The sequence below is a fragment of the Lagopus muta genome, chromosome 1 (genome assembly GCF_023343835.1).
Source record: "Lagopus muta isolate bLagMut1 chromosome 1, bLagMut1 primary, whole genome shotgun sequence".
Lineage (NCBI taxonomy): Eukaryota > Metazoa > Chordata > Aves > Galliformes > Phasianidae > Lagopus > Lagopus muta.
This window is the reverse complement of record NC_064433.1, coordinates 170,510,488-170,531,404: the sequence shown is the minus strand read 5'-3', so window position 1 is coordinate 170,531,404 and position 20,917 is coordinate 170,510,488. Positions and strand designations below refer to the sequence as shown.

At 36.4% G+C, this 20,917-nt stretch overlaps 1 protein-coding gene across 12 annotated transcripts in view; it reads right to left on the bottom strand.

Annotated features, from left to right (window-relative positions):
* The window catches only part of SUPT20H (SPT20 homolog, SAGA complex component), a 35,970-nt gene that overhangs the window by 5,483 nt on the left and 9,570 nt on the right, over nt 1-20,917 (bottom strand). For 4 of the 12 annotated variants that reach the window (XM_048948386.1, XM_048948423.1, XM_048948432.1 and 1 more), the window contains exons 6-20: nt 17,677-17,806; nt 16,982-17,085; nt 16,388-16,504; nt 16,229-16,282; nt 15,152-15,291; nt 14,035-14,191; nt 13,891-13,947; nt 13,003-13,074; nt 11,924-12,081; nt 10,507-10,539; nt 8,000-8,117; nt 5,783-5,891; nt 5,367-5,534; nt 3,248-3,560; nt 2,048-2,202 (exon numbers count right to left, since the gene is read on the bottom strand). In XM_048948386.1, coding sequence (XP_048804343.1) covers nt 2,048-2,202; nt 3,248-3,560; nt 5,367-5,534; nt 5,783-5,891; nt 8,000-8,117; nt 10,507-10,539; nt 11,924-12,081; nt 13,003-13,074; nt 13,891-13,947; nt 14,035-14,191; nt 15,152-15,291; nt 16,229-16,282; nt 16,388-16,504; nt 16,982-17,085; nt 17,677-17,806 — 1,885 coding nt within the window. Of the gene's footprint in view, nt 1-1,005; nt 1,152-2,047; nt 2,203-3,247; nt 3,561-5,366; nt 5,535-5,782; nt 5,892-7,999; nt 8,118-10,506; nt 10,540-11,923; nt 12,082-13,002; nt 13,075-13,890; nt 13,948-14,034; nt 14,192-15,151; nt 15,292-16,228; nt 16,283-16,387; nt 16,505-16,981; nt 17,086-17,676; nt 17,807-20,917 lie in introns of all 12 variants that reach the window. The other 8 variants (XM_048948440.1, XM_048948472.1, XM_048948395.1 and 5 more) reach the window with 6 other exon arrangements.

Genomic DNA, 20,917 nt, shown 5'->3' with positions numbered 1-20,917 from the left:
TATTAAAGCAGTTCTTTTTCAGTGATTCTCCTTCTGGCTTTGAAACATTTTACTGTTTGCACAATAAAGTAATGGCCAAGAACTGAATGAAGTAGCAAGTCTGCTGGTTCTCAATCATTAAAACCACAAAACCCTGATCATAAACCTTAGCAGCTGCCCTCCCTCCCCTCCTAATGCCCCTGTGAAGATTCATCTGACTCATAAGGCTTTTGGCATCACTCCACATGGAACTCTTCCAAGCTATGCTAGAAAGGTTTATATGTAGTTATCTGAGGTGGGTACCAAACTGATCTGAACGCTCCAGTAAAACAGTAGCTGTCAAACAGAATCCCCACTGAGGTCTGCCATGGACTTAGATAACCTCTACTGTCATTCGTTATGTGAATGGCAGTGCAGAGTGTAAAAATCTGTGACAAAACTGGCAAGGGTTGACGATGCCTAAAAGGACAGGATTAGAATTAGAAGTGATCCTAATGAGTTGGAAAATAAAGTCCAAAATCAGTGACACTGAATTCAAAAGGGACAAACGAACAAGTACAAAACTGAGTAACCAGCTTTGCATCTATACACAAAGAAATGAGAAATTACAGAAGTTACAGGTATATCTGAATAATCCGTATCACAAATTATAGAACACAAAGAAGAAAAGAACTTCTTCACACAGTTTACATTTATAAAACTGTCACAAAATGCTGCAGGTAACAAAATTATGAATGGGTTTCAAAAACCAATCAAGTAAGATCCCAGAATTAAATCTGCCACTGGTTATTAAGCAGTCTGCAGCTGGGAAAGCCCCACAGCTGGAGATTGCCAGAAGATGTACAGTCATAGACCAAAGGATGCATCGCTTTACATCTGCCTCAACTTAAACTCTTCCCTAAGCATCCTCTAATGGCCACTGTCAGAACCAGTGAGAACATAAACTGGGTGGATTTTTGGCCTAAGCCACTACAGCCAATCGTAGGTTAATGCAAAAAAAAGAAACGCAAATAAAAACAGGCAGACCTCACTTGGGGAAATGTTAACAGGAATGTTGTGGAAGAGATGAGATGCAGTTATTCTGCTGTGCTCCACAGTGGTAAATCAGCCAAGCTCAAGCTTGTGTCCAGTTTTGGGTATCACATTTTAAGGATCTGAGCAAATTGGACAGTCTAGAAAAGAGTGACAGGATTATGAAAGGTTTGAAAAATACAACCTATCAGAAAGACAAGACAAATGTGGGACACAACAGCATGTTTCTGACAGAAGGTAAAGAGAAATGGTGAACAACTATATTCTATGTCTGCAAGGAATAGGAGAAAAAGTAATTCAACTTGCAATTAAGGAGATGAGCTGTGGTTAGAAGAAAACATTTTATACAGATCATGAACTACTCTTAACAGCTACTGAAGGAGACTGGAATCTTTGTCAGCAAAAGTATTTATGGAGAGTTTAGATACGGACAGCTCAGTACGAGCTTAGACAGATCCAACATTGTCAGTGTAAGAGATGCATATTTTGATGTCCCTTCTATCCTCTCGATTCAGTAATCATACTTTCAGGTTCTTTGTCTTAGTTTATTTTTTTGAAAACAATAAATACTGCTTTAATAAATACTGAAGCATACTGATTTATTTATATAGTCATATTTGAAAGTGATAAGAAACAAATTCGTTGTCCATCTAGAAATAAGTAGATAGATAGACAGAATAGAATAAAATACCCTGCACATTTAAAAAGGGAGGCCTCTTTCTACATTCAGTCATGTCTATTTCCACACAGTTATTACCAGTACCTGAATTTGGATTCGACCTTAAACATCCAGCTGGGCATGTCAAGTATAATCTGGATGTAGAGTATATTTCCCCAGCCTAGCTTTTAATAGTCAAATAATCTGTCATTTGCCTACACTTAGAATGTGAAAAATTCTTATGCTCTTCTGAGATGCAGAGCTGAAGTCATCAGATAACCATCCATCCACAAACAGCCACTTTGGCCCACTGTTCTCACAAGACGTTCTCACACTGTCCCTCTCTGAAGGGTGGCTTTCCATGTTATTCACACTAACCTGCTTGAGAGGCAGACTGCATTGCAGCGGGCAGTGCACTTGGTACCAGACCTCCTGATGGTAAAATGCCACTCAGATTTATACCTGCAGGGGCTATGGCACCAGTGTTGCACCCCAACATAGGGTTTGAACCACTCATCAATGTCTGTGCTCCACTGTAGAAGAGGAAAGACAACACATCAAATCCAAGTGGTACAAGCAAAGCCAAGTAACTGAGGTTTTGCCCTCTGTCTTGTGGAAAGTAATTCAATTGTTTGCCAGAAATAAGATTATGGATAAAGCATCAAAGCAGCGTAAAAAAAAAAAAATCATTATGCCTAGGGTATAACAAACATGTAAATCCATATTCCAGCAAACAATTTTCTATTTAGTTTAGTCCATAGAAAAAGTAAGTGGTTCTTTTATTTTAGAAAAACTGAAAAGGTCAGTCCTCAGAGTGGTTGGAGTACTGCACCAAAAAGCTGAGGAACGGCCCATGTTTTCCTCTAGCACCATACTGAAGTCTCCTCAGCTGATCAGCACTGATCAACTGCCAACACCTCAGATAAGAAACTGCAGTGCCTGATAACTGCACTGAAGAGCACCGTGTATCTTACACAGTCCATCCTATACTGACCGTGGTATTTCCATCCAGTCTAAAAGCAGTTCACTTTATACCATATAACCTTCTCTCACCAGCAGCATTATTTCCTAATACTGCCAAATGAGCTTTACAGATCAAAGGACTTTTTACCTCAGTATTTGATTAAACTGTCAGAAAACGTACTCGCTCTTTTCTTAAGTTTTACACACTTTTCATTCATAGACATGTTAAAAATGAAAATCTTTCCATTTCTCATGTAGAGAGGTCTTAAACTTATGGCACAGCTTATGGAATTCAATTATATGCATCTGGAAAAGCTGAAAGTAAAATTTTTCTAATGGAATTCTTTCAATATTTTGATAGTAAAGGCCTTAAATTTCAGAAATATAAATAGTTTCTAGGGGGTTTTCACTTCAAAGTTACAAAGTCAGTGATCTTTTTGTATCACAGATATTGAGAAACACCTATCCTCCTAAAGGACGCTGAACAGCTTTGTGCAAAAGGACAAAAAACCAAAAATGAAACAAAGAAAAATGAAAAAAAAAAAACCCAACCCCATCCACCACCAACCAACCCACCCAGGACAAACTAAGAAATCATGATAACAAAGAACTTACCACACAGAGCCCACTACATTGATGAAGTTAAGTCCTGCAGGGTTTGCCATGACCTGGGTGGAGGCTGTTCCTGTAGTAATGGATGTTACCATGGTGGAAAGAGGAATGGTCATTACAGGCAGTGCCTGGCTCAGAGACATCTGCTGCTGAGCAAACGGGGTTAACAAAGTGGGCTGAGGGGTGAAGCCTGATTCTTGGGGAGTAGGGGTGGCAGAAGGGGTAATAGGAGTTGAGCTCTGAGCATCAGAAGGGTGTGGGGTCGATGAAGGGGTGTTGGTTGGAGTAGGAGTAGATGGTTTAGGAGTTCCAGACCCTGCTCATTGAGAAAAATAAAAAGTGCTAGTTTGTTATGAAAGGCCTGCTGGTTTTCTTTTCTTTTTTTTTTTTTTTTTTGTATAATAAGGTTAATGGACTCTTATTTAGCACTGAAATTTGTCCCATTTTTTAAATGGCAAGTGTTAATTTCTACATGACACGAGTGTTGCAGCACGCACTCAGTGTTAAGGATGCAGTATAATCACACAGAAAGCCCAATCTCCGTCCTTTAAGCCAAACACTGTTTTTTATCCTGCATTAAGAACCTTCCATAGCTTACCACACATTAAGTCATAACTCTATTTAGAAATACTTGAACCAAACCAAAACAATTTCTTAGCGACCGGCTTAACCTAATTAATGTTTTCTGTCCTAAAATGTTAAACACACAGTCTGTATGCGCTGCCTGCACAATAGCACCATGCTAAGAACGTACCATGGAAAACAACAGATTCAACAAAGAACAGATACTGCCACTAAATCATCACGGGGGTCACTCTGAATTTCATCAGATAGCTAAACTCCCATTTGCCAACTTCTGATCAAATAAAATGAACAACTTCTTTTAAAACAGGAACCAGATGATAATACTGCATCTTTACAAGTTACTGTTTGGTGTCTTTACTTGAATGTAGTTTGTACGTAGCAATATTTGTTGTGGATGCTGTTAGCATAATTTATGAATAGAAAAAGGAAACAAAAAAAAAAAACAACCAAAAAGCTCAGTGTTTTTCTCTCTCTCTCTCTCAAAAAAAAAAAGCTTTCATGTCCTGCAGAAAGAAAGGAAAGAAGTGTGAATGTCCAGCTGTTGTGATCAGGGCCTTACTTCTTAAAGTAACAACTGTGAGCAGTAGATTTACACAATCCATAGCACTAAAATAAGCACTGAGTAAATCTGGTAGAAGAAAACTTGTCTAAGTTTTCTAGTTTTTCTTTGTGCAAAACAAGAAGGCAGAAAAGTTACACCTTTTGAGCTACAGAGATTTTAAATTATTTAATGAAAAAAATGCATATTATAACACTGTGCAGGATACTGGAATGTGCAGTACATGATTATTCATTAAAACTGAAACTGCAGCTATGGTTTCTTTGTACAGATCTTTTCACAAGATGTCTCAAGACACATACATATTTTAAAAATGGAGTTTGATCTATTGCTATGATTACAACGATCCTGTCAGTGTTAATGAAAATAATTAAGCTAGGATGTCATTTATTACTGAAATTTACATTTTAACACCTGAGAATACGGTGCTATCATCATCAGCATCACCACCACACTTGCAATCAGCAATGATTTGTAAAACAGTGTAGGAGTGTTTTAAAAAATCATCTTATAGTTTATTGTATCACCACCTTGGGACTGATCAGATTATATACATACACAGAGATACAACTGCATCAGCTCCTGTAACATTTAAAAAATCAGATGCTTAAATTATGTCAAGGCAAACTGATCTAACATACTGTTTTTACACGGGAGGAAAAATCTACACTTTGGAATTTCATCTCATCACATCATCTACCAGCCTTTCATAGAAGAGGAGATCATACTAATTGCATAAAAGGTATTAAAACGTATACACAAAGGGTGCATACATATATACAGAAAAAACGAACACAGTTACAATAAACATAAAAATACATACAGTGAACAAGAGACCTGCCTAAGGCTGCATAACTTATACAATTTAGGGTACACTGTACACTTAACTTTCATCATTCCACAGGTTAAGAAGTTTTATCTCAGGAAGCATTTATGCAAAAGCCTAAGATTTAATGGAGAATTTAGGTCGTGACTCACTTTGTGAAGAGCTCGCAGGAGACATGGCAGCTGGAGAGAGCATGCTAACTTGGTTAAGATCCATAGATTGTTTCCGAGAAAGACCAGGTGGCTTAGAAGAAGGTGGAGGAGGTGGAGGAGTTGGGGATTTTAGATGGCCACTTGACTGCTGTGGACTAAAGATATTACCTGAAAACAAGCGAACAAACAAAATTAAGATACCTTTTTGTTCTACAAGTACAAAATAACTCAAGTATCTTTTAGGATATGCGTTTGTGAATGACACAATCAGAAGTTAACAAAGTGCTACATAAAAATCTCGTTTCACAGAGAAGATACTGACTTCTACAATGCAAAACTTTACTAAAGGGTCAGCATATCACTTTACAATAAGCAGAACGCATGGAAAGGAAATGCTCAAGTGGATAAATAATTACCTGAAGAGCTACTTCCTGAACTTGAAGGTAATTTGATGGGAGGAGGTCGGTGTTTTACACCTTTCCCCAATACTGAAGACTGAACAGAGCCTGATATACTTTCGGGCTGCTAGGAGGGAAAGAGAAATTAACACTACCAGAGCAATAACGTGAGCTTTCATGTATTTGAGAGATAACATAAATCAGTTAACTGGCATCAGAATTCTCAAAATGATGACAGGATATCCTTAAAACATTTCAGGATTGTAGTTAGTCAGAAAATAAGCTACTAAAAATCCTTTTTAGACAAAGTGCTTACCATCAAGAAGAAACTCTGTACTTCCAGAAAAAATTAAACTGAGAAAAAAAAAAAATTAAGGTCTTTGTTTTTCCCAAATCTTTCTTTGTAACTTTTTAAAAAAGCAAGTGACAGATGCACTTGAATAAAAAAGACAGTTTACTCTTACTTGAAAAATTACGCTATTTCATTCATTCACCAGCTGCAAACATCTGCTATTCCAATCAATGAAGATCTCTGCTCCTAGGAATAGGAATCTGAATACATTCAGGAAAATCCTGAATGCGTACAAATCAATACTTTTTCTCACTGACTTCAGTGGAATCAGAATTTCCCTAGCCTGTTTATATTAAATGTGCCAGGTTTCTGTTTTTTTCTGTTAACATGCTTATCAGGGTGTTTAAAACAATTCAACTTCAGCAAATCAAATCTATAGTTCTTAGCCACCCACAAGAGACCATAAATCCATAATTTCAATAGCTGACATCACCAAAAGACTCAGTGAAACACATTTACATACATAGACTATATATAAAACATGTATCCAATAAATGAAAATGGTGTCTAAACAAGCCTACTATCCACAAACAATCTGCAACTAGAAAAATCAAGCTCTCAGTAAAGCAAACAGAGTATTTCAGTGCTGGAGGCCTAACTTAGATTAACACAGGCTAAGAAATCAGAGCAACCACTGCTGTGCAGAATTAACTTTTCTGGAGAAAATACACACTTGCAGCAAAAAGAGACACTGCCCCATTTCTAACTGCTAACAAAAAGAGTACTTTGAGGGAAATTCTGAGCATTAGTTTCTCTTCTGCTATCAAAGACTCCTTTCTCCATTTTGAAAACAAAGACTAAAGCTCCATTCAAAATAAAACAGATCATCAAATAAAGCAAAATAAGTAACTTTGGTCCACCTTTCAGCGGAGGCTTGTACAGCTGGACTCTTCCAACCTAAGTTATTCTATGACTTTGCACGTGTGAGCTGTGTGTAGATGTGTACACACACACACACACACACACACACACACACACACACGTGTAGATCACAGATCACAGAATCACAGAATCACAGAATCACCCGGGTTGGAAGGGACCCCAAGGATCATGTAGTTCCAACCCCCCTGCCTAGCAGGGCCACCAACATACATATTCAGATCAGGTTGCCCAGGACCCCGTCCAACCTGGCCTTAAACACGTCCAAGGACGGGGCATATACAAACTAAAACACACTCATATTTTTTTCTGTAACTGCTGCAGCTTTTCTGGCTGACAGAAAGAACTCCCAGAGCATGGTTATGGCACTTCAGAGGAGTTATTTAGTAGAAAGATGTAGCAACGCCAATAGCCACATGAGACACAAATTCATTTACTAGCCGAAGTTACACTACTGAATCTCACCAAGAAAGCCAGCATAAGTAAGGCACAGAGCAATGTCAACAAGAATGAAAGTTCAGGAATGTAGGAAATTTCTAACAGCTGCATACATAGGAATATATGCACGTCCAGTTTTATTTGAAAATTATTCTCTTTAAATTAAGAGGAAAATAAGTTTTAAAGAAAAAAAAAAGTTCAGCGACTATATCTACTTTTATGTTTACTGATGCATTTTATATGACATACAGGTGCACTGTACCATACTGCTCTGGGAAAGGTTAATCTGAATAGAGAAAAAAGCTGCATCAAAACACTGGAGCTAACTCTAATACAGATTACTGTAAAAAAAAGTCATGCCTAAAATACATAATTACTGAATAGTAGAAACAAAAGTACTTTTCTCTAACTTGCTCAATATATTCACCATAAATGATTATGGCAATGCGTTTAAAATTAATTCAGCTTGAATTTTTACATGATTTCACTTATAAATGTGAAAGACGAGAATTCTAATAATTCAGTAATCAAGCATGAGTAAAAAATATTCAGCTCAATAAACTCACTTCCATTTCCTTCCCTGGAGAAAGATGACTAAGATTGATTGATCCACCTGAATTATGGAACATTTTCACAGGACATTTAGCTTCACTTTTTACCAACTCGTGATACTGGTTCACCACTCTGAAACAAACAAATACATAAAAACATGTTAAAAGACTAATAATTTGAAGATGATACAAACACAGCTGATACCTAAACATATAACTACGCATAAAAGGGACTTTAAATACATATCCATGTAAAACACACATACATAAAGACATATGCTCCTGGGTTCTGTTCTTATTCTTCTTTCTAATGCCAACTACAGCTCCTCAGATAAAGCAGTTTCCCACAAGAAACTTGAGTTTCTATAAGACCCATCTTACCAGAGAAACATATCCCACCCTTCTCAGTCATGCCTTATTCACTTATTCACTGTGTTTTGGCAGTACAGACATTTGTAAACAACTGTTTTCAAGGATGAAGCAGAGGAAAATTTCAAAGGTCTCTGATGAACACCTTGAGAACTCACTAAGAATGGCAACTGCTTACAATGAACCAGACTGACACATTACTTTTACAAATATCCCACTAGTTTTGTGCTTCTTGCTCTTTCTGTAATGTTATATATATATATATAAACATTAAAATAGGTTTTGTTGCTTACATACGTTAACTATCTTATAAATTTTACAAGGGCTGCTCTGAAAGTAACACTTCTACTGTTAGCCCATGACATCAGAGGCAGATGTTGGTGGTAGGGCAGTAGAGGCTGAACCTTCTCATCAATATTCCATTACATTTTGTTGCTGTGTGACAGATGGCAGAAGAAGGGCAAGTCTGACCGAATGGTGTCTGACATGGAAGTACATATGAAGCAAAGGTGTGGAACTGAATGCTTCCATGCAAAAAACAATTTCAGCCATTAACATTCATCAGTGTTTGCTGAGCGTTTATGGAGACCAAACAGCAGATGTGAACACAATGAGGTGATGGGTGGTGTGTTTCAGCAGTGGCAATAGCAGGTCATCTCCACTGGTACAGATTTTCATACATGTTTACAAGCAGGCTCTTGTTCAAGGCTGGCAAAATGCACAGCTAATGGTGGTGATTCTGCTGAAAAACAGAATGCGTTTTGTAGCTGATAATTTGCTTTGTTAAATACTGTTACATTGCTCTCTGTATCTGTTGTAGTTTCCATGAAAATAAACAGGAGGCATTACCTTCAGAGCAACCTGTGTTTATGGGCCCCCAAGACAATTTCTTTTCACTTAGAGCAGCCAAGGCAAGCCAAAAGGTTGGAGACACATGAACTGCATTTTAATTTGGTATAATATTGATGTAATATCTTGCCATAAGCAGTGGCCCAAGGCTTAACAACATAGAAAAGGAGATAGAGTACCTTTTCTGCAATTAGAACCTAGACAATTCAAAATTGAAGTGGGAAAAGTAATGAAAAGCTATGTACCCAAACACTGGCCCTGCCCTCTTCCACCTCTAATATTTCCTGTTCTACCCCTGAAACCCAACTGCTTATTCTGATAGAAGGATTTGGACAGAGCAGTAAATGTGATCAGGAAATCAATCACAAGACTGATCAAAACTAAACCCCTGTATTATTACTATTGTGCTGGTTTTCAGCCAACAATTCCTCAATTCAGCTTGCAGCACCAGCAATGAAAGCCTCAATCAGCACAAGGAACTAGGAAAGCAAATAGGTATTTTTGATCAATAAATTACTAAAACAAAGAGTATTATTTATGATTTTTTATGAACTCTGGGTTTCATCTCCTGCCAGGCATACAAGAATGGGGAACAGTTAGGGCACGTGCACCACATCAAAGTCTCCTAAGAGTGCACAAATGTGCAATCAGCATTGTGAGAAACTGCTTTTTAAAGGCTCTGCTTTCATATGCAAGAAGGTACAACACACACATCCAATAACATCAGGCATGTTGATAAATATTCAAAGAAATCCTTATTTTGCTACCACACAGTTATGACAGACAGCATTGCTATGCCAACCATTCTACCACCTAAGTATATTGGAGAGCTGTTTTGGTATTTGCTTCTCTAAGAAAGCTGAAACAAACAATGAGCAGCATTAAAAAAACATAAATAAATGAAGTCCTAAACCACTCTTTGAGCTGAAATTAACAACTTCCATGACTGCTAACTTGCCACATAAAATCTCAAGACAAAATTCCTTGTAGGAGCTCTCAGAATTGTATCATTACTTGTATGATCAAGAATAACCATGCAAACAGTGAACAACATGCTTGGAATTTAGGTTTTGGAACAAGCCATATTACACACTTGTTTTCCTCTATATTTCCTTGCTCATTAAATGTGGGAGCTGCAGGCTATCTCCTACCTATTATAATAGCAATTTATTCCTCTTATTTTGCTTATCTGCTCTGCACATTTCCAGAAATACAACATAAACAGTCACAATAGCAAAAAGGAACAAAATTAAGCATCAAGTCAGCTGGCCATATACACAATATCTGTTGCATATACAATTTACCTTTCAGCATCAGTCTTGGAACCAATAAGGAACCTGAAATGTAAAACAGTGAAAAACATCTTCAGTGATGAACTGCATTAAAATAGTACGATCTTTATAATTATGAACCTTGAAAAAATAAATATCAATGCTATTCTCTTCTTAGACTCTCTCAGAGACAAGAGATACTTTTACTCGTTTTATGGACTGGGTATTATTTAGTACCTAAAGTAACAACTTAGCTTCATTACCATGGGTACAATACACACGTTATCTAATACAGGTGCCTTTAAATTACAAAGTAAAAGGTAGAATACGGAATTCTTTTTCTTTAAAAGAAATGGAAGCAAGTAACTACTATAGCATGGCTTCTGCTAAACGAATAAATCAACATACCAACCCAGAAACACAGAAATACCCATATAGCACTTATGTATGTGTGTCAAAACCAGCTCTATATGTAGGACTTCAACATTTGTTTCCACTGTTTGATTTCACATGTCCAAATTCCAGTTTCCCACCATTTTCCAAAATCAAGCATTTTTCTTTTGTTTAATGCTCCTGGTTTGCAAACTATCTTATTACTTCTCTTAATGTTTTAAGAAAAAAAAACAACTCCTCCTCACTCCCAGTGTTATTACACAACTGTAAACTAGATCTGTTGTAAAGTAGATCAGTATTAAGTACAGAAAGAGAAGAGCCTTAGATTTTAACAAAAAAAAGCAGTATATACAGCAATTATATGCCAAACAATGATAAAAATTCTTTTTTTTTTTTTTTTTTTTTAATTGACCTAAAGTTTGCTCAATCTAACTGCTCCCTGCCTGCTCTGCTGCACAGGTTTCTCCATGCAAAGCAGTGTCACATACAACAAGAAGAGCTAAGAATTGAGAACCTTTGTAAAAACTGAAGCTAACAATAGCAGACTCAAACCAGTATTACAAACAGGACTAAACTTCTTTGGGAGCCCATGTTTACTGCCTTCATTTGTTTAGCCTTAAATTCTCTATATAAAGGTAAATGTGCTATAATCAAGTCTTATGTTTTCACAGCATCTGGCAGATTTCATCAGAATGATTACAGTTGTGAGAACCATTGTGAAACTGAAGCTAAGTTGTTACTTCAGGTATTTCATGCTAACCATGTCTGGCAGGATGAGGCATAACATTTTCACAACTGGAGATTTTTTCTTAAAACGTAGTTTTAACATACAAGAGCATTCAGATTCTGTATAAAACAACACGCTCTACCAACATCATATCTTAAATATATTTTTTCTCATCAGAATTATTTTAATGAGGTTTATTAGCTGAAATTTTCAAAACAAAAAAACCTCTTGAATCAGATTTCCAGCTCCTGAATGCTCTCATGCCAGAAAATGTTAAGTAGTGCCTTTCATTTGTTGGATCACAGCAAAGATTAAAGGAACACAACTTACTGTGGTGGAACTAATAAGCTGTCACTCTCATCATCACCTTTGAGTGTCTGAATTTTACCATAGTACAGCGGATTGCCAAGAGACTGAAAAATGGTCAGCTTTGTTTTTTGCAGCTGATTACCAACTTCACATTCAAACACATAATCATCTTTTACTTCCTGGAAGACAGAAAAAAAATGATCAAATAAATCTTACAAAAACAGTAGCAAAAAAGAGCTGGTAAAATAAGCCAGTCCTATGCAATACAAGACATAAATAAACACATTGTAAGAAGGGATGTAGTTGCTACTACAAAAACTAGGAGGAAAAAGGGGGAAAAAAAAGTTTACCATCTCTTAATAAATACCATAACATTGCAATTCTTAAAGCAATTATGTTAGAAGTCAAAAGGAAGTCCAGGTAAACATATGTACAAAGTGTTATAAAAATAGTGGCAGTGCAAAAGAAAAAAAAAAGTTCTAAATAAAATGCCAGGCATGAAAACAATGCTCTATAGGGAAGTTTTACTTTTACCTAATATGAGGCTGAATAGACACTTGGATAGATGCTGTTAATAAAGATGCTGTTAACAATGCTTCAGAAATTAGAAAGAATTAATGAACTGATTTATGTCTAATTATGTTAAAACGACCTTTCTTTGTCAAATCATGCAATTTGCATCAAATCTTAAGGCTTCACTTCAACACCACAGAAAGGGCTTTCTGTAAGAGGCATTTAACATTACATAATCTCTTTTGAAGCAGCATCTGCATGAATAAAGCAATTTGTTGATCTGAGTACTGTTCCCTGTAAATTCTTATATTTATTTACTATACAGTAACAGCACTTACTTTGGAGATTGAAATTGCTTTCTGTTGTGTTTCTGGCAAACCTGAGGAAATTATAACACTAATCGTATGTATGAGGTTATGTATGAAATTACAAGTTTCTGTAATAATGTTTCCAAACACATGTAGCACATGTAAGGTTAATTACATTGGAAAAGGGAAGATTATTCCCACACTGGTTTAGATTTTATTGAAATAAGGGATATTTTAACTAGGGACAGAACAGCTTGGTCAAAGGTCTGAATTACTCACATGTGCTGGCCAAACAGTTGGTTGTGAGTCATCAGGCTTGATAGAACTCTCCACTTTGGCATATTTTTCCACCTTAAAATGGAGATAGGAAAAAAAAAAAACAGAAACAAAAGAAATCCCCAAGCTAATGATCATATTGGCCCAGTTAATGTCAGCCTAGCACAGCTTCTTCTTTTGAAGTGGATAATGCTAAACCCTTCAAAAAGTGAGTACAATCCTCTGTATTTAGCATTCTGAAAAGTTAAATTGGAGATCCTTACATTTATTGTTATACCATAGTTGTTATGTTAAACTTAACAAAAGAGTGGCTTAAAACTGTAGCATCACATGAGGAGTGACATGCATTGACAACCTTACTAAAAGCTACAATCCTGGCTACTCTACCAACCCCTTCTGTATGCTAGTAGTATACAGTCCCAAAAGCCAAGAATAGGCCTGTCCTCGAGATCAGAATGCATACAGACTTATGAGAAGAATTTCCAATGAATATTTTCAATATCATTTTCAATTTTTTTTGTAACAAATAGTTCTACTTCCTAAAGTATACATTACAAAGAAAAATTCTACCAGGCTGAGAAGCAACTCCTTTTAAAATACTTTCCTTATTTTTTTAACATAAGACAACTTAAAATAGACACTTGAAGATAGTCTCTCAGATGAACAATATTAAAGATCAGTTTGCACTGTTGATCTTATCCAAACTATCACACTGCAGTTGTAACGTATTCCAATGTAGCTTGTTTTTATCCTAAACTAAAGAAAATTCCACTTGAACTCTCAATTTCTTTTAAAATTTGATATTGGATAATATTTAGTCACTTCCTTTTCCTCATATAATACAACTGACTACAATTGCTAGTAAGTGCAAAAGGTAACAACCAAACTTACATCCACTTCAGAAGGTGCAGTCAAATAGCAAGGGTTCTGTTTCCACATATCTACACACTAGAAGATGAGCAAAATGGTATTAGTATGCTAATCCTTAAAATAAATAGCTAAGAAGTTCACCCACCTACATCTTAAAACACTCACGTTTCCAGCTTTAGAAATTTTGAGGTCATACTGCTGGGTTCCTTTCTTCTCCTTCTTTTTCTGTAAGTAGTCAACTAATCTGAGCTGAGGTGGAGTTGAGTAGTGAGCTACTTCCTGCTGCCTATTCAGAGATGACTTTGAGTACCTTTTGAAACACCTATGGTAAGACGACAAATAGGTCTGTAAATCCATCATGTGAAATTCCCCACTGTCAATGTATGAGCACAAAAACATGCAGTGAAACGCTAATTGAGACTAGAAAACAGGTTTTGAAATACTCATTTGGTTGATTATACAGCATAATGCAAACTCAATCTCAAATTCTTAAGAATGCCAGTATTCTGTTCATGTAATTTGGAGCTAAGAATGGGGTTATTTCTGAAACACATAATTAAAATGTCAAAACGAGTATCAAACCTACAAGATTAGTACATTATCAAAGATTTCAATTTTGCCAAAATATTTATGTGCAGCTTGTGCATTCAGAAATTTATAGGCACAGGAACTATTCTTCATTCTTTGTGTCACACCCAGTCTTTCAGCACATATTCAGGTATCCTGGACACTCATTTAACACCTGTGTACTCTTCTGATGGAATGCTTGTTGACCATCATGCTCTAATTTTAACAGCAGCCTGGCTTATTTCTCTGTTTACACTTAATCAGCACCACTGGTTGTTTTTAATATACTTCAGCAAACTGAAAGGATCGTTAGTAGTTTTTAGTTCTACAAAGTGAATACATCCCTTTTACTAAAAAGTAACAATTTATTTCAAGCTTTTGTGGAAAGCAGCGAATCACCAGCACAAAAGTGAAACAATATCAAGATTTTGTATGCAGTGGACATTATTTACAATGAGCTATGTCAAAATGGTGTAACACTTGTTTTCAGGTACAAGAAAAGCATATTGCAGTACCTATTACTGAAACACACTACAAAATTGAACAGTTCAAAATAAGATTCAATTTCACAACTGTTCTCTATACTCCAGATTTTTAAGTAGATATTAATTTGAGCACCGCATAACAGAAGGCCAAGTTTTTGTGCAAAGCACAGCTTGTGTTTCTTCCAAACACCCCATAAAAACTTGAAACATGCTTCATAATGAAAATATACCGTTTCATGGGGCGAGTATTCATTTTCTGCTTGTTGTACAGGAGTCTGTTTGTAGTACAGGTCACTGCTATTGACGGATCAAGACACAAAGGCTCGGCTGTAGCCAAAATAAGTTGGCTCTCAAGTAGGAGTTTGTCCTCCTGTAATACACACAGTATTAATAAACGTAAAAATCAAGTCAATACAGACCTATACTCAAGGAGAGAAAATACCTAACATTTAAGTCTGCAGTCATTAAGAGTTACAGAGCTTTGGTTAGGGTTTCTAAAAGGAAAATAGAACCTACTGTAAAACATAGCGTGGTTTCTTTTCTTTCCCTTTTTATTTTTACATCACAGTAGTGGGAATGAAATCAACTTTCTCTTATCTTGATGGACAGGCAATCAGTGACATAAAGATTACAGAATCACAGAATGTTTTGGGTTGGAAGGGACCTTTAAGGTCATCTAGTTCCAACCTCCTGCTATTGGCAGGGACACTTCCCTCTAGATGAGGTTGCTCAAAGTCCCATCCAGCCTGGACTTGAAGGCTTCCAGGGAGGAGGCATCCACAACCACACTGGACTGCATGGGACTTCGGATTACAGTTTGAAATGTAGTTTAGTAAGATCGTGGTCCTAAAAAACAGGTGAGTGGTTGCTTGCTTCACAACGTTTAACTAACTTTAACTGTACAATCAGAATTATTTAAGATTCTCTTTACTGTAATAACATCAATAACAATGTGCTGCTGAAGGAGAAATCGTATTAAAAGACTATAATTACTGCTCCAGAGTTGTATGTTGAAGATTACTGAAGTAAGGTAAACTAGTTAGAGTAATTCCAGTAATGTCATTTTGCATTATCAAAAGACAAGATCAGTTTCTATTACAATTCCTACCATTTTCTGTGACATCTTAGGGGAAGATACTATGAACAAGTTAATTCAACAGCTCTCAGGAGCACATAGCATGCATCACTATGCACATCATAATCAGTTTGAGTAAATCCACAATTTTGTGAGTTATGCTTATCAGATTTTTTTAAGCTAAGCATATTCACCACATCACTGCAAAGTTTTAAAATAACTGCTGACTTACCTGTGTCCATTTGTGGTTGTCACTTGTTATAGAGTGAACATCACAAATTAAGGTCTGATGGGAAAGGCATAATTATAGTTAGCTTTGTGAGTTATTAATATACGTTCAGCAAGAGCTGTAACTACTGTAACAGTGAGAAATAGATGAAACACTTCTTACCTGCATTGTAGGACGCAAAAGAATGTGCTTGCTTTGGTATGTTGGAGATTTCATGTTACCAGACTGCCTATAGTCACGTATTTCTGCTATGACACATCCACAGTGAAAAATATTAACCTGGTAGAAACAAAGAGCAACTTGTAAATATCCAAATATTTGCTTATGTGCCTCAACCCCAGCCTCAAAAATCAGTATCACTGATACTACAGATAAAAATACCAATTTTGTCAACATCACTGATGTTACCAAAAGAGTCATGTATGAGCTTCAAATGTTTTATTTCACATGTGAACAATGTAGATTCAAGAAATTCTCATGTCAAATATTTCATTACAATAAAAAACAGAGAACGTTTTGCTGAGCACAGTCTAAGTTGCCTGTCATCCTAAATAACAGCAAAGCCTTCTATCCCATTCTCCCTCATTGCTATGAATTTTTTTTTTAGTTATCAACAAATTATTTGAGGCATTCAGTATTTTGGCTTCAAATGCACAAGCATTTTACACCTTTTTGGAATCACCTATGTGAAGCATTCACAATTCAAAGTCTATGTAGGTACAAAGCAATTTATTTTTGAAAACAAAACTTTCAAACCTGAGATTTTTCTAAGAGATCAACCAAAATAGGCGGTAACTCCTCTGCATCCAAATATTCAAGCAGCTCTCCTTCCTCATAAGGCAGTCGAATGGTCTCAGAATCTGAATTTAAACAGAACATTGCTTTTATTTTGCCATTCATGTTCAGACTTTAAAAAAATGAAATCTAAAACAGGGTTGGTGGAAGCTTATCAAAATCACCAATTTTTTTAATATAAAAATGTTAGTTTTTATATGCATTTCTGTTCCCAGAGCATGATTTTATTCTTACTGTGCTAGAAAACAATGTTCCTTTGTATCTCACTGGACACTGCACATTCTTACTGCATGCCACAGTACCAGGTGGCACAAAGGTGCGATCCAAATGGAAAGCAGCTGACTTTTAGTAGGTGCAGATATAGGAGCTAGTGAAACAAATTATTTAGGAGAAGGAACCCAAAGTGAGAAAACTTAAATAAGGGAACCAGGAAGGAAAGGGAACAGTTATGAAGCCGCGGGGAAATAAGAGAGTGAAAAGCTGTTGAAAGATCATTATCTACTTATTTACGTCATGCTATTAGAGAAAATGAAGATTTGAAATACAGTTTTTTTTATGTTAGAAGCAAAACAGTTAAATATAAGCAATAGAAACACATTCTAACTATTTATAGAGCATTCTGAATAGTTTTAAAGATTAAGTAGCAAAAATATTACCTGAACCATTTTTTCCCCTGAGCATAAGTGAATAACCCTCATTTCCCGGATAGAGGTTCACTACCAGACATGACAACGTCTCCTGCATAACCAGCTTCTCAAGTAAATTCACATTTCGCCTCAGCTTCTGCTTTAAAAGTAAACATTGCTCATGAACATAATACTATCAAGTAATTAGTAGCATTAAAAACAATTGCCAGAATCGGAATACTATTAAGATACATGCTTCGACATTAATCTAAATAAGCCCAGTTAAATTTAATTTGAATGTATTCAGGAGATTATATTCATTATGTATTATTTTACATACTTGCACACATATTTTTTAATCACTCATTTCAATAACAAAACAAAAATAACAACAATCTCAAGTCCACAGTTAGCAAGAATGGCCTTAGGCTACAACTTACTGTCTTAAATCTGTGGCATGCCTTTCTTTGGTAACATTACTGTGTGCACTTTTAAAATACAATTTACACTGTTTGATACCAACAATGAAGTATTTACTAGTCTGAAAGAACATACATTACCCAGATTAAAATACTGAATTACAGCATTTGGAAGCTTTGTTAATTGCACTGACTTGCCTGCATTTGCTGAAATCTGATGTAACACCTACAGAGACTATTTCCCTATTAAGTGTAAGAAAGATCTTTTTTCTGAAAAACTGTATTATATATATACATATATACATATAAATGAATGGATATTTCAAAGACCCCAGGTGTATCTTAAATGTAAACATATTTAACAGCCGTTTAAAAATTAAAACTGTGATCTCTAAACTTGAAGTCATTTTATGTCTTGTGATTGGAGGCTAGAACTCATAGCTGAATACTAGTAGCAGGTGAAGGTATTCACTGAAGGGTAATCTTAATGCTCTGGTAAGTCTGCCCAACTGCTTATTTCGTATACACCCACTAAATAGTAGTGGGATGGCTCCTTCTGAACAGATTTTGTTTTCCAGATAATGAGGAGACAGAAAACAGAATTATCACTTCTACAGAAACCACTACTAAGAGAAAACAATTAAAACAACAACAAAAAAGCAACGAACGTAAGTAAGCACAGCAATATAATCCAACAGACCATTTAACAGGTATATATAAGGAAAAAGAGAAGCAAAATCTTTCATCTCTTTCTAAGTAGTTTTGGAATGACAGCACAAAGTTAACTCCCTCCACGCATCATGAATGATGGTGGCTTCATTCTACTTCCTTTTACAGTTTAGAAATTGTGGAAGCTAACACAAAGGAAAGAATGAAGTAGCACAAGTTCTGAAAAACAGATGTGGACAGAACTGGAGGAATGGAACAGAAGAAGAGAAAATACATCTTGGCAACAAGTAAGACAGATAAAGAATGCCATTGTTCTGGAGGTGTAGCTCATTAGGTAAAATCTTCAACTAAGATTCCTATTAGACTCCTGGAAGCCATCTACCCAAAAGAAGAGAGTGCACATACACAGCTTCAATTCCCAACACATCACTGTGTATTGCCTGCCAGCCATTACCTTCACTTAGACACAGTATGAAGTACTCAGGGGTACAGTAATTACCATTTGAAAAGAAGGTCAGCACTCAACTGCTCTGACATCTTTTAACAGTTCATAAGGTCATTTTTTCACAGAAGAGGGGGGTTGGAATCACAGAATCTTGAAGATTGGAAAAGACCTCCAAGATCACCCCATCCAACAGCCCACCTGTCACCAATATTTCCCCAATCACCACATCCCTCAGTACAACATCTAAACGTTCCTTGAACACCTCCAGGGTCGGTGACTCCATTGCCTGCCTGGGCAGCCCATTCCACTGCCTGACCACTTTTTTGGAGAAGAAATTTTTCCTATCGTCCAACCTGAATCTGCCTGGAGCAACTTGACACCATTCCCTTCAGTCCTAAAGGAAGGACCTGCGGAGATCATCAAGTCCAAGCCTCTGCTAAAGCAGGTTGCCTACAGTAGGTTGCACAGGAAGGGCTCAGGTGGGTCTTGATTACATCTAAAGACAACGACTGCACCACCTCTCTGGGCAGCCTGCTGCAGTGCTCTGCCACCCTCAAAAGGTGCTCTTTCTCACATTGAGGTGGAACTTCCTGTGTTCCAGTTTGTACTTGCTGTCTCTTGTCCTGTCACTGGGCACCATCAAAAAGACCCTGCCACGCACTCTCTACATCAACATTTTCATATTCAGTTGTAAAACAGCATTAGGAAGATAGAAAGGAATATGTGAATCACCAAAAAACTAAAATAAGATCAGAATATGCAAGACAGTTTTAAGAAGAAAATGATTTAGTAAAGTTATATGTAAAATTTAAAAAAAAGGCTGGTTAAACCTTTTATTTTCATGAGCTTAAGAGAAACGATTATTCAACTCTGCACATTATTTCATGAAAATTATAAGCACAGAATAATTTTAACTGACCAGTAATCACCAAAAAATTCTAAATAAACAGGTCCTTTTTTTTTTTCCTACCCCAGAAATTTGTCCATGCATACAAGAAGATTTATTTTTATAAGGGGACTATGCTCTTCAAATATCTGACAAGTAACATATACAGTGGCAATTCAATTGTAAAAGTAATTAAATTGAGTTAATCACATTACTCTGACAAATTTATTCAGGGAAAGACATTAGGTTTACCTTTCAGTTTTTATTTTCTATTCAATAACTGTTAACCAATTACAGCTCAGCAGGTATTTTTGTTTGTTTTTGAGGAATATGAGAAAGGATGCAAAGGAAAGAGCAGACAGCAAACAAACAAACAAACACACCTGGGAACTTTCTGGCACTTCATCCATATGAGCTAAATTTCATCAGATGGATGCTAAGTACATTTTAAAATAAAAAACCTCCCCACGTCATTGGAGTAAACTGGCATTTAAGCACAGAAGTTTCAGTAAGCAGATAGTTACCTTTCACTAAGATGAAAATGTCTGTAACCACAGAATCAGCTTTCTCCTTTGAGCTGGCTATTGCAGGTGGTAGCTTTGAACTGATATTAAGCTCGGATGTATGGACACATTTCAAAGATTAAGAAGTGGATTGAGGTGGATTACGTTTCTCAAATGTTCATCACAGTATAACACAAGAATTCAGACACAAAACAACCAAGTCAGTTATACTGCTGTTATACCAGCTAAAACTCCCAACTCTCTCTGACATCACCTGCAGAAAAGTGGCACCCTTGTCTCCCTGAAAACACCCTGAGCACACAAATACTGAATATTCCTGCCTAATAAG